This window comes from Lissotriton helveticus, chromosome 9 (assembly GCF_964261635.1).
Source record: "Lissotriton helveticus chromosome 9, aLisHel1.1, whole genome shotgun sequence".
NCBI classification, from domain to species: Eukaryota; Metazoa; Chordata; class Amphibia; order Caudata; family Salamandridae; genus Lissotriton; species Lissotriton helveticus.
The window spans coordinates 535,746,654-535,759,612 of record NC_136070.1 but is presented as its reverse complement, the minus strand read 5'-3'; the positions used below and the strand labels follow the sequence as shown (position 1 = coordinate 535,759,612).

General features: G+C 47.6%; 1 protein-coding gene across 3 annotated transcripts in view; it reads right to left on the bottom strand.

Moving 5' to 3' along the window:
* The window catches only part of ACTMAP (actin maturation protease), a 282,045-nt gene that overhangs the window by 156,436 nt on the left and 112,650 nt on the right, over positions 1-12,959 (bottom strand). For all 3 annotated transcript variants that reach the window (XM_078660402.1, XM_078660400.1, XM_078660401.1), the window contains exon 4: positions 26-150. In XM_078660402.1, the coding sequence (XP_078516528.1) occupies positions 26-150 (125 nt within the window). The remainder of the gene's footprint in view (positions 1-25; positions 151-12,959) is intronic.

Here is a 12,959-nt window from a genome sequence, read left to right as displayed (position 1 = left end):
AGAGAGATCTGCAGGGGCCATTTACCTGAAAACATTTCTCCCTGGGCAGTGTAACCCCTTTCTCGGGCCACGCGGACAATCGTGTCCAGAGGAACCGCGTCTTCAAGCTTTAGCAAGGCTCCAGCCATCCACAGGGCAACCAGCCCACACCTGGGGGGACATGAGAAATCACAGACAGGGTCTGTTAGTCACACAACATGTACAGTGAAGGTCATTCTGATCACATTTGCACATTTTCTCTACCCTATAAATAGCAGACGTATTAAAATGAAGCCCTGGAGTCAGCAGTGCTCAGAAAGGCTCCCACCTCTCCCTGAGCAGACCACTTCTAGCCCTCTGAGTAAATGCTGAAACTGCAAATCAAGAGATCAGTTTTATTTTCATTTTTGGGGGTGCACGGGGCACCTTCTCATTTGGTACAAAGGCCTGAAACCACCAAGTTCGCCCCCATAGTGGGGTGAACATTCTCTTACTGGGTGATACTTTTCCCCACTAACATTTCGAATGTTTTTCAACAGAGGTGAAGCACTGGTGAGGCTATGCTGCCGAACAAGCGCAGTTTCCAGTTAAAGCTGGACTAGGGTAACGAAAAAACACACAATCTTCGCTGTAGTTAAATCTGGAAACTCCTAACCTATCCTTCAATGGTACCAGCCGGTCTTGAGACTTGAAATCTCCCAAATCTCCTTGTCCACCAGTCCACCTAACAGCCTTTTCTCATTGTAATATTTTAAGGAGCAGCGCCTGAAACAAATATGACAGGACCACTAGCGTTGAAAACACAAGAGTAAAACAGCGTGACTCGCTATGTATGCAGAGACAGGAAAACAACAAGGCACCAGTCAGAATTAGGCGAAGCAGGAAGTGCAAATAAAAATAAGCATGTTCTTCTATCTATAGCCGCGTAGGGTCTTCTTAATAGATAACGCCGAAGAGCTGCTGCAGGGGAAGTCACGTCTTGTCCTGTGGAGGAATGCGAGTCCTCGAAGGCAGGAAGGAAGCCAGACGGTCTGGGAATCACGTTCCAGATGCCGGCTCTGACGTCACTCAAAAGCTCTCGAGTGTGTGTTGTTGCACGTCGAGTAATACTTCCCGGTCTTTTTTTTTTCCAATGCAAGACTTTTTGAAAGCATTCTCCCACGTTTTGGTCAACCTTCCTTCAGTGGCCCCAGTGGACTGGACAGTGGCAGATTTCCTGACAGAAATGTGACTCTGAGAGGACGGTAGCCCTGTGACTAGTGGCTGCCGACTCACTCTGAAATGGCCCAGAGATAAAGGCAAACTCAGGCATTTATCGGACATCGAATATGAGATCCCTATGACCCACTAGGGGTGGGATAGGGTGAGTCCGGTCTGACGTAACGACTGTAAGAATGCCTTTACCCCGGCCCCAATGATCTGCCAACCACTTGGCTTTTGAGAATGATCCCATTTCTCTGGCCCTCTTACCTGTCAACCTCAAGCCTAAAAAATGCGGGTAAAGTCAGGTGGTTAAGAGGGAAATCCCATTCAAGTCAATGGGGAATGAACACTTCTTTGGAGGGTGTAGGGCACAAGTCCTAAAAAAAGAATAGGGGGGACGCTGACGTCACGACCGGAAGTGACTTGCACCATCAGACTCATTGCTTCCCCTCGCTCACCCCTGAGATGAGATTGCATCAGAGAAGCGAACGCGTGACATACAGCTGAGACACTTCATATGTACTGTATTTTACAGATCAAAGGAGGTGTCGCACGCACACTAGACTCTGGCAGTAGTTTGTTATGAAGCTCCCGTTAAAATTAGTGGGGGGACGCTGTCCACCCGCGTGGTACCCCGAGTTGAGACCTGGGAGGGTGATATATGTTTAAAAAGCGGGTGACTCGATTAAAGTCTATGGACTTATTTTGTTTTTCACAGAGTGAACAGACGTAAAATGCGGGTGAGTTGACAGGTATGTGGCACTCCTAACCATGACAATTCTAAGGCTACACTTTTATCACCCATAGTATCTGGGACGCAGAGCTGCTGGAACAATTTTCAGAGTGGGGGTGCTGCCACTAATGTTACATCACTGAAGTCATAGGGATTGAGCAAAATCCAAGCGTCATGCAAAAAACACAAGTGTAGCAAATATGTCACGCCCAATCAGTAGGAGAGTGGTATGGGTGAGGTATGTAGCTGGTAGAGCATTTTGGAGCAGTGGTGAGGTAGGGCATTGTCATTTAGAGCTAGTACGTTTCCCCGTTGAAATGGCCACTAAATCTCCATAGATATGCAGTTTTACTGGTAAAACAATAAAGTGGGGAAATTGGGTTTCAGCAAATATTTATCAGTGGTGCATCACCAAATAAAGTGTCTTGGATTGTTTTGGTCCTCAATAAAATCTTTGTTTCCATCACACTTCAGAATCACAAAAAGTGCTTCATATGTGCTTTCCTAATTGCTGAGAAAAAAATAAGAAATATGTGTATAGCTCATTTGCTGATATTTAAACAGGTGTTCTAAAAAACTCTGGCATCCCACAGTTGATCCATTCTTTTTCTGTACCCCATGAGGGTCCTCTCCTAGACCATATTTACAAAATTCTCTCACTTTGCAGTCAGAGAAAAAAAAAGTCCACTGCAGTTTCTAAATGAGCAGGAATTTGTCAGAATACATAGCCTGACATTTGACCTTTGTCTCTGAACAGCAGCAAATGTGACAAGATGCACACAAAGTTTAGAGGACTGTTTATTGCTCATTCACCTTCTGAACTCCAGCATGATTATTTCTGGCAGGGCACCCCTACTTCCTGACTGGCGAGAGAGGAAAAGCCGGTGCCACTCCATTGGAGTAGTTCTCATCCTGCTTACAAACAGGGTCAGACTGGTTCATAGGGCAATCTGGCAAAGCCGAAAGGGCTGGTCTGACAGGTTAGCGGCTGGGCCTGTTTTATGATTGGGGGCTATTTTATAGTCTAGTAGGCAGATGTTTACAGTTGTTTTCACTGTTTTTACCACAAACATTGCCTGCAGCAAGCAGAAATTCATGCAAGGTCCCATACCTTGTAAAACATCTATACAGTTTGTCTTTACAAGCTCAAAACTACCCCGATTTGCAAATGTGGGCCACTTTTTTAGCTATCTGATTCGTTAATGGGTGCCACTTTTATTTTGGTGCCCAGGCCTATTTTCTGTCCCTGTCTGACCCAGTTACAAGCCACTTTCTCAGCTTGGTGCAGACTAATCAAAATGCTCCTCCAGCAAGTGAAGGTCAGAGATTATTTGCTATCAAGCAGTGCATATTTTCCTCTGGGGTGAAGGCTGCAGGGACTGTCTCGCACTCCGCTGTAGTAACCTGTGCAAAACATGATCCATATGGTAAACCATGAGCACTTCAGTTAATGAGAAAACAGGTTATGCTATTACCAAAGGCGGAACTTGAAAAGGAGGAGCCCCTAAAAGTAAAGTGGGCCAAATCACTTCACAAATTCACAGCGCCCTGGTCTGCACTGGGTCTCCCTAAACCACAGTGGTCACTGAGGCCTACGTTACACCCCGAAATATTACTAATGCAGAGAAAGTGGCATGCTAGACCAGTAGGTGGCTACTGGACTCTATCTGTGGTGGATACTGTTGTTTAAGTTGGTGTCTCAGTGAAGACTACTTCATTCCATTTGCGACAGCGGCTGATGTGCGGGTCTTTTCGAGGGCGATGGGAGCAGAGGTTTCTGGGTGGTTGGTGGAAGTTCAGGCGGTGGTTCGTGTATGCAGGTCCTTGGTCGTGGATGGCTTTGTAGGCGTGGGTCAGTCGATTGAACTGGCATCGCTTCTGGATGGGGAGCCAGTGGAGGTCTTTCAGGTGCTGGGTGATATGGGTCCTTCTGGACAGGTTAAGGATAAGCCCGGCTGCTGCATTCTATATCATCTGGAGTCTCCTCATGAGTTTGATGGTGGTGCCTGAATGGAGTGCATTGCCGTAGTCAAAACGGCTGGTGATGCGTCACTGTTTTTCTGGTGCTAACAGAGTTACTCATTTGCAAACTTGTTTTGCCAAAAGCGGTAATAGCGAACAATAAAGGCTTACTCCAGGAGCTGGTAAAGGAATTGAGAACTCAAATGCAGTAGGTCATATTACACTCAATAGACTCAATTGATGGTTACGTTATATAATTTAAATGCCTGATTTTCAGGAGTCAGTAACAAAATGAAAACCCAAACAATGCATCCCGTGATTCATTATCACCCTTAAAGTCCAACAGACATCTTCTGGTGTAGTCACACAGCAAAATGTCAACACACTTTCAAAGTGTCCTGTGAACTTATAATGGAAAGTTGGGCACCCTAGCGGTATACAACCATTACCACGCAACTTTTACAACGACCTACCTTTACCACGCAATTTTTACAACGCAGGATCCATTACAACGAAGTACCATTACAACGCATGTATTTACAACGCAGATACTTTTACAACGCATACCATTACAACGTAAGTATTGGTAAGTATATAATTTTATTAAAAATATTATAGGTTTGGGTTTTTGGGGAAAGGGGTATTTTTAGGGTTCAGGGTCAGTTTTGGGTTTTTGGGTAAAGGGGTATTTTTAGGGTTCAGGGTCAGTTTGGGGTTTTTGGGTAAAGGGGTATTTTTAGGGTTCAGGGCAAGGTTTGGGTTTTTGGGTAAAGGGGTATTTTTAGGGTTCAGGGTCAGTTTTAGGTTTTTGGGTAAAGGGGTATTTTTAGGGTTCAGGGTCAGTTTTGGGTTTTTGGGTAAAGGGGTATTTTTAGGGTTCAGGGTCAGTTTTGGGTTTTTGGGTAAAGGGGTATTTTTAGGGTTCAGGGTCAGTTTTAGGTTTTTGGGTAAAGGGGTATTTTTAGGGTTCATGGTCAGTTTTGGGTTTTTGGGTAAAGGGGTATTTTTAGGGTTCAGGGTCAGTTTTGGGTTTATGGGTAAAGGGGTATTTTTAGGGTTCAGGGTCAGTTTTGGGTTTTTGGGTAAAGGGGTATTTTTAGGGTTCAGGGTCAGTTTTGGATTTTTGGGTAAAGGGGTATTTTTAGGGTTCAGGGTCAGTTTTGGGTTTTTGGGTAAAAGGGTATTTTTAGGGTTTAGGGTCAGTTTTGGGTTTTTGGGTAAAAGGGTATTTTTAGGGTTCAGGGTCAGTTTTGGGTTTTTGGGTAAAGGGGTATTTTTAGGGTTCAGGGTCAGTTTTGGGTTTTTGGGTAAAGGGGTATTTTTAGGGTCTAGGGTCAGTTTTGGGTTTTTGGGGTAATGGGGTACAGGATAAAAATTAAGAAAAATTAAAATTAAATTCCATTAAATTAAATTAATTAAAATAAATTACATTAAATTAAATTAATTACATTAAATTAAATTAATTTAAATTAAATTATAATAATTTTAATTAATTTACATTTAAAAAAAAATTATATACTTACCAATACTTACGTTGTAATGGTATGCGTTGTAAAAGTATATTCGTTGTAAATACATGCGTTGTAATGGTACTTCGTTGTAATGGATCCTGCGTTGTAAAAATTGCGTGGTAAAGGTAGGCGTGGTAAAAGTATGTGTTATAACGTCATACATCCCACCCTAGCTTACTATTTTAGTAGTACAACACTGATAGTTGTTTATAGTCTGGGCAAGGAGACAAATATTTGAATGACCCTGGAGTGCAGACTCCTCTTGCACAATCCAGAGCAGGTCTGATGGATAAGTGGCATGAATACACAAAGCAGAAATGAGTGCTAGCTTCTCTCATGCAAAGAGCAAGTACAACACAGGCAGAAGTGCTGCAAGCTTCTCTCAAAAATCCCTGAACCAAGGCAGCAGCAGTCCAGGCTTCGCTGACTGACTCACAGTCTTGAACGCTTACCCATGCACATACAGTTTACGGTGTAGAGAGCAGCAAAGCTTCATGAAAACACAGCAGGAAGAATATTGTCAGCGGATGGATAATCTTAACAATGTGACTAACCAAACTAGTATTTCCAAAGCTTGATTTATACAGCATTCCTTTCACATTCCACCCTCACCGCGACCTCCATGATACTCCCAGCCCACCCACACAACTGGGTTGCTTCCGCCTTCCACCCATGTTTCTTCTGCTGCCCTCGTGTTGCTTCCCCACACCAACCAGTGATTCAGCTCCAGTGTTGCTTCCCCTCAACCTCTTGCGCTACTTATTTTTCTTTTTGTTTAACGATTCAATTTGGATCAGTAAACAAAAAGAAAAAAGTGCTCGTTATTTTGCGACCAGCATTATAGGATTTTTTTCCCTTTTTTAGCCATGGTGCACAGCACCGGGAATGCTGTGCAGCATGGCAAAAATCACTACCAAAGCCAGTCGGTCCTAATGGCGAGACCTATTGGCTCTGCCAGTGCTTGTTGTCTAAGTGGGGGCTATACCAGCTGACTAGCCAGCTGAGGGATTTGGAGCGCTTGCTTTTCATAAATAAATTGTTCAGACCTCAGTAATAATGATACTCACCAGCTAAAGGGGCTTTTAATTACTGCTTCAGTCCTCCTTCACAAACATACAAACATTGCTCGCACTACTCAAAACAAGGTGAAAAAGTACAAAATGTAATTGCATTTCATCTCATCATGTTATTAGTATGAATTCAACTCCAGGCAATCCCCTGCCCCTGAAGCCACACCCCTCAGCCGAAATGTTCCACTATGGCCCCTCAGCAGAGCATATTTGATGCAAGAGTAGGGTTTTGGGAGAAAAAGAGGCACTAGAACAGACAGGAAATGTTCCACTATGGCCCCTCAGCAGAGCATATTTGATGCAAGAGTAGGGATTTGGGAGAAAAAGAGGCACTAGAACAGACAGGCAGGCAGAACGTTGTTGCCCGCGGGTAGTCTTAAATTAAAACCAGGGCCGGACTGGCCGTAGTGGGCACTGGGCATTTCCTAGGTGGGCTGCCAGGATGAGGGCCGGATTTAGGCCCCTGGGGGGCTGTTTTTGTTACTGCCCCTGTAACAAAATCGGCCGAAACCATCCATGGCACAACAGCTCGGCCGCACCCCCAAACCCGCAGGCGGGGGAGGCAGCCAAGCACTATGCCAGGGCTGGTTTTGGTTCCCAGTCCGGACCAGATTAAAACTACAGCACTTCTCTCTCTCAGAGACTTTTATCTGTTACTCTGGCCCCCCCTCCGTATCGAGGCACCCCAGGAAGCAGCTACAATGGCCCACAAGTACTGCCAGGCCTTGCTTCAAATGATCGGCTCTCAAGCAGTACATATTCTGAAAGGAAGTTTAGCCTACGGTTGTTGTCACGGTCTGTTTAGAGCAGGGGACTCCATTCTTTCTGCAAGCCTGGACAGAGAACTTCAAGCAGCCCTGGTAATTTTATAGGACCATCCCCCCTCACCACCAGGGGGGGGGCGGGTGTGGATGCAAGTGTGAAGCATTGCTGCTTTTGTTTCTGGGGGCCATTATTGCAGCGGGAGAGGCAGTGCCTGTCACCTTGGACTTCAAAGGCACACCACTCCCTGATGTTACTGTCTCTTAGCAGCATTTACCTACAGGCAGCGGGTGGTCAGTGTGAGAAGTTGGCCTGATGTGCAGTGCTCACTATTCTAGTGATCACTATATATCAGTCCAAACAACCCTTATTGATGATTGGTTGTAAGTCAACCTTATAGACCAGCTATCCTAGTAGCATGGATACGAGCAGTCTAAGGCTAAGACTCTAGAGGGCGTGTTAAGCCAGCTGTTTTACCATCACATTACCCCTTGAACACCCAGTGAAAGGACACCACACAAGTTGTTATGAAAATAAACAGTGTATTTATTTATAACAAGACTACCCTGGCTCTTTATGAGACAGGGAGCTAAGCACACAACAAAACTCTTACGAAAATACTTTTAAGTTAGCACGTTACACAAATGCCCGAGGGGCACGAAAAACCATATACGCTAAAAGTGGAATGCGAATTACTAGCAGGTAAGTAACAGTTCTAATAGGCTGTGGAATCGCTAGGACTGGACTAGGGAATCGTTAGATTACTACTAGGAGGCCCAGGGGACTCGGGTGCAGAGTGTGCACTCTCACGCGGGATGCGGGACAAAGTCTATGGAAGCTAGAATTCACAAAGTTAGTGTTCACGGGCGAACCCGACCTGGTAGGGAGAAAACGACAGTGGATCCTGACCCTTGGATAGTGAGGCTATGCTGGGACACCGGAGTGCCGAAGTTACCTAGCCCAGGGGCTGCAGCTGCATAGGTCTGAAAAGACGTCGGGGATCTCGTTGCCGGACCAGGAGCCTGGAAGGAAGAAGTTGCTGGCAGGCGACCAGTGAAGGAAAGTTCGATGGATCCAAGCCTGGATCAAGGAAGAAGAAAACCTGAAAGCAGAGGGGACCAAGTTCTTGAATCACTAGCCAGTGATTAAGTGGGCACCAGGATGGCACCGGGCGAAGTCACCGCAGTCAGGTGAGTGGGCACTGCTGGGCTCTGCAGTCTCTCGGACCAGGAGGCGTTGTCGGCGACCAGGATGGAGGTGCGAGCTGTCCCACGAAGGTTGAAGTCGTCGGCGTCGAAGTTACCCAGGAGTGGGCAACAAGCCTTGGCTAATTCAAGCCCACGCGGTGGACTCAAAATGGCGTCTTGAGTGGACCAGGAGGGTCCAGGGTGCTCCTCTTCGGGAAGGGAGCAAGGGCCAGTCTGGAGCAACCAGACCAGCAGCAGAAATGTCGTCGGGCGTCGTCAGGAAGGCCACAAGCCAACGGGCTAGTAGCCAAACAACGCGGTGAGCAGCGGAAAGCAGAAGGGCCCCACGCAGATCGTGGAGATGCTGGGGGGCTGCACTTCGGAGCTGGAGCTGCTCAGAGTCGGGGCTTCTCGGACCCCAAAGCACTCACCAGTAGATTACTCGGCGGGCTTGCTGGAAAGAAGTCGTGCAGTCTTGCAGATGGCCGGTCCCTTGAGGTCTCGTCGCACCCACGGTTCTCAGCTGGGCTGTAGAGGTGGGTAGAGGTCAGAGGTGCCAGGGAAGCCGGTTCTCGTCGAGCTGGGCAGTCGGATTCCGGAGGAAGGACTTACAGCAGACCGCAGTGTTCTTGGATGGTGCCTGCGGATGCAGGGTGACTACTCCTTAGTCACAAGGGAGAAATCTTAGGAAGAAGTCTTGAGTTCCTTTCGCAGAAAGTAGTTTCAGGATTCAAAGATGATCTGATTTGGAAGGGGGCCAGTCTCTACCTTTATCCTGTAAAAAGGGGCTGGCACGCGACTAAGTCCTGCCCTATGGGTGGGACTAGGAGGGGGGTGGTTACACCCACTTCCTTGGCGGGCTTTTCCCCAGCACAGGGTCTGGAGTGACCCTGGAACTGGTTCCAGCCAGCCTATGCACAGTGAGCACCGGGGTGCCACGTGCAGTCACCTTCCTCTAAAGCCCTGCCTACCTACAATACACAAAACCCTGTCTGGGACGGTGCTGGCACCGCCCCTGGCAGGAAACCCTTTGTCCTTATCTCCTGCTCTGGGAGGACTCCCAGCAGCAGGAGGGCAGACTTGTGTCTCGGTGGCAGCATCCATTTTGTGGATGCTAAGGCTCTGTCTGACTTTTAACCGGGTTATAGGTTACAGGCATGTCGTGTCCCTCTAGAAGGGTGGAATGCTAACCCCGTCGCCAGAATTGGCGAGGGGTTAGTATTCCAATTCGTATGACACCTTACTCGACATGTTTTGATAAAGCGATACCAGAGTTGGCACATAACCGCGAGGATTATAATGCACTTAAGAGTATATGGTATGCGATATCATGGAAACGGCTAAGGGATGGATCCCGAAAGCCGCAGACAGGCTCAGCTCATGCTAGAGCACCATCTCACACGATTCCAAGCACTCTGCCTTCAGGATTGTTAAGGCCTGCCATAGGAGTGACTGATAGGAGATCTGTGTGTCCATTTTAGGGTTAGATATAGGTATACTATATCTAAAGCAAAGGGTGAGTACACCACCTTGCCCCAGCTGTCGTGCAGCCAGTTGTGTCAGTTTTAGTTAGTCAATCCAGGGGTGGCACAATACATGCTTCAGCCCCTGGGAGACTTCTGGGTGCACCTCAGCCCTGGGTACAGGGACTTGGAGAGGGCCCAGTGCCAATTCAGTACCTGAGTACAATTTGGATAGAGAGAACAGCTAGGCTGTGGGTCTGATTAGCAGGCCCACAGCCAGGGAAAGTCGTAAACCAGTGCAGCAAAAAGCAAAAATCTGGGTGATCATAGGATTGCAGACCCTACTCTCCTACATGACCCCCCCCCAAACTTTGGGACAATAAGCTAACCTTGACCAGGTGAGTCTTCTTGCTCTAAGTGGAAATACCTGGAGAGCCCATCAGCATTGCTGTGATCAGTCCCAGGTCTATGCTCCACTGTAAAATCCATCCCCTGTAGGGAAATGGACCACCTAAGCAGTTTGGGGTTTTCACCCTTCATCTGATTTAGCCACAAGAGGGGCTTATGGTCTGTCTGAATGGTGAAGTGAGTGCCAAACAAGTAGGCCCTCAGCTTCTTCAGGGCCCAGACCACAGCAAAGGCCTCCCTCTCAATAGCTGACCAATTTTTCTCTCTGGGTGTCAACCTCCTACTAATGAAAGCAATAGGCTGATCATTACCATCAAAATTCAGTTGAGACAGAACAGCTCCCACACCCAACTCAGAAGCATCTGTTTGGACAATGAATGGCTTGGAGTAATCTGGACTCTTGAGGATAGGTGCTGTGCACATGGCCTGCTTTAGGTCATTGAATGCTTTCTGACAGCTTGCTGTCCACTGAACTTTCTTTGGTATCTTTTTGCTTGTCAGGTCATTAAGGGGGGTCACTATGGACCCATAATTTCTGACAAACTTCCTATAGTACCCAGTCAGGCCCAAGAAAGCTCGAACCTGAGTCTGGGTGATTGGAGGAGTCCAGTCCTTGATGGCCTGTATCTTACTCTCCAGTGGCTGAACCTGGCCTCCACCTACAAGGTGGCCCAGGTATACAACCTGTGACTGCCCTATCTGGCACTTGGTGGCCTTGATAGTGAGGCCTGCCTTTTGCAGGGCCTCTAACACTTTCCTCAGGTGGACCAGGTGATCCTCCCAGGTGGAGCTAAAGACAGCAATATCGTCAAGATAAGCTGCACAGAAGTCATCCAGCCCAGTGAGGACTTGATTCACCAACCTTTGGAAGGTGGCAGGTGCATTTTTCAGTCCAAAGGGCATTACCACAAATTGATAATGCCCTCCAGGGGTAGAAAATGCTGTCTTAGGTTTGGCTTCCTCAGCTAACCTGATTTGCCAATACCCAGCTGTCAAATCAAATGTGCTTAAGAAGTTGGCAGAAGCCAATCTATCTATAAGCTCATCTGCTCTTGGTATTGGGTGGGCATCAGTCTTAGTGACTGCATTGAGGCCTCTGTAGTCTACGCAAAACCTCATCTCTCTCTTACCACCCTGGGTGTGAGGCTTTGGCACTAGAACTACTGGGCTAGCCCAAGGGCTATCTGAGGGCTCAATGACTCCCAGTTCCAACATTTTCTGCACTTCAGTTTTGATGCAGTCTCTAACATGATCAGGCTGCCTGTAGATTTTACTCTTGACAGGCAGACTGTCTCCAGTGTCAACATCATGGGTACACCAATCAGTTTGGCTGGGTGTCAGAGAGAACATATGTCGAAAGGATTGCAGAACTTGCCTGCAATCCTGTTGCTGATGTTCAGTGAGGCTGCCACAAAAGACAACACCATCAACTGACCCATCATCAGGATTCTGAGTGAGCAGGTCAGGGAGAGGGTCACTCTCTTCCTCCTGTCCCTCATCTGTGGCCATGAGCAAGCTCATGTCCTTCCTGTCAACATATGCCTTGAGCCTGTTAACATGGAGCACTCTGAGAGGGCTCCTGGGAGTTCCAAGGTCCACCAAGTAGGTAACCTCTCCCTTTTGCTCAATGATGGTGTGGGGCCCAGACCATTTGTCTTTCAGAGCTGCTGGGGCCACTGGCTCCAGCACCCACACCTTCTGTCCTGGCTGGTACACAGTCAGTACAGCCTTTTGGTCATGCCAAGCTTTTTGAAGTTCCTGGCTGGCCTCAAGGTTTTTAGATGCCTTCTCCATATACTCAGCCATCCTGGAGCGGAGACCAAGTACATAGTCCACTATGTTGGTTGCAGGCTTTTTGAGAGGTCTCTCCCATCCTTCCTTCACCAAACACAGGGGTCCTCTTACAGGATGCCCATACAGAAGCTCAAAAGGGCTGTAGCCAACCCCCTTCTGTGGGACCTCTCTGTAAGCAAACAAGAGGCAGGGGATCAGGACATCCCATCTTCTCCTAAGAGGTTCAGGTAGTCCATGAATCATCCCTTTCAGGGTCCTGTTGAATCTCTCAACAAGCCCATTGCATTGTGGATGATAGGGTGTGGTGAACTTGTAGTTCACACCACACTCTTTCCACATGGCAGTCAGATATCCTGACATGAAGTTTGTACCTCTGTCAGAAACGACCTCCTTAGGGAAACCCACTCTGGAGAACACTCCAACTAGGGCTCTTGCCACTACAGGGGCTGTAGTGGTCCTAAGGGGAATAGCCTCAGGATACCTGGTGGCATGGTCCACCACCACCAGTATAAACTTGTGTCCTGATGCTGTCTGGGGTTCCATTGGACCAACAATGTCAATCCCCACTCTTTCAAAGGGAACCCCCACCACAGGTAGTGGTATGAGGGGGGCCTTTGTTGTGCCACCTGACTTACCACTGGCTTGGCAAGTGACACATGAGCGACAAAACTCCTTGGTATTCTCATTCATATGGGGCCAGTGAAAGTGTGAGACAAGCCTGTCCCAAGTCTTTGTCTGACCTAAATGACCTGCAAGGGGAATCTCATGGGCCAAGGTGAGAAGGAAACCTCTCAGAGACAAGGGGATGACCAGCCTCCTGGTTGCACCAGGCTTGGGGTCTCTTGACTCAGAGTACAGGAGTCCATCTTCCCAGTATACCCTGTGGG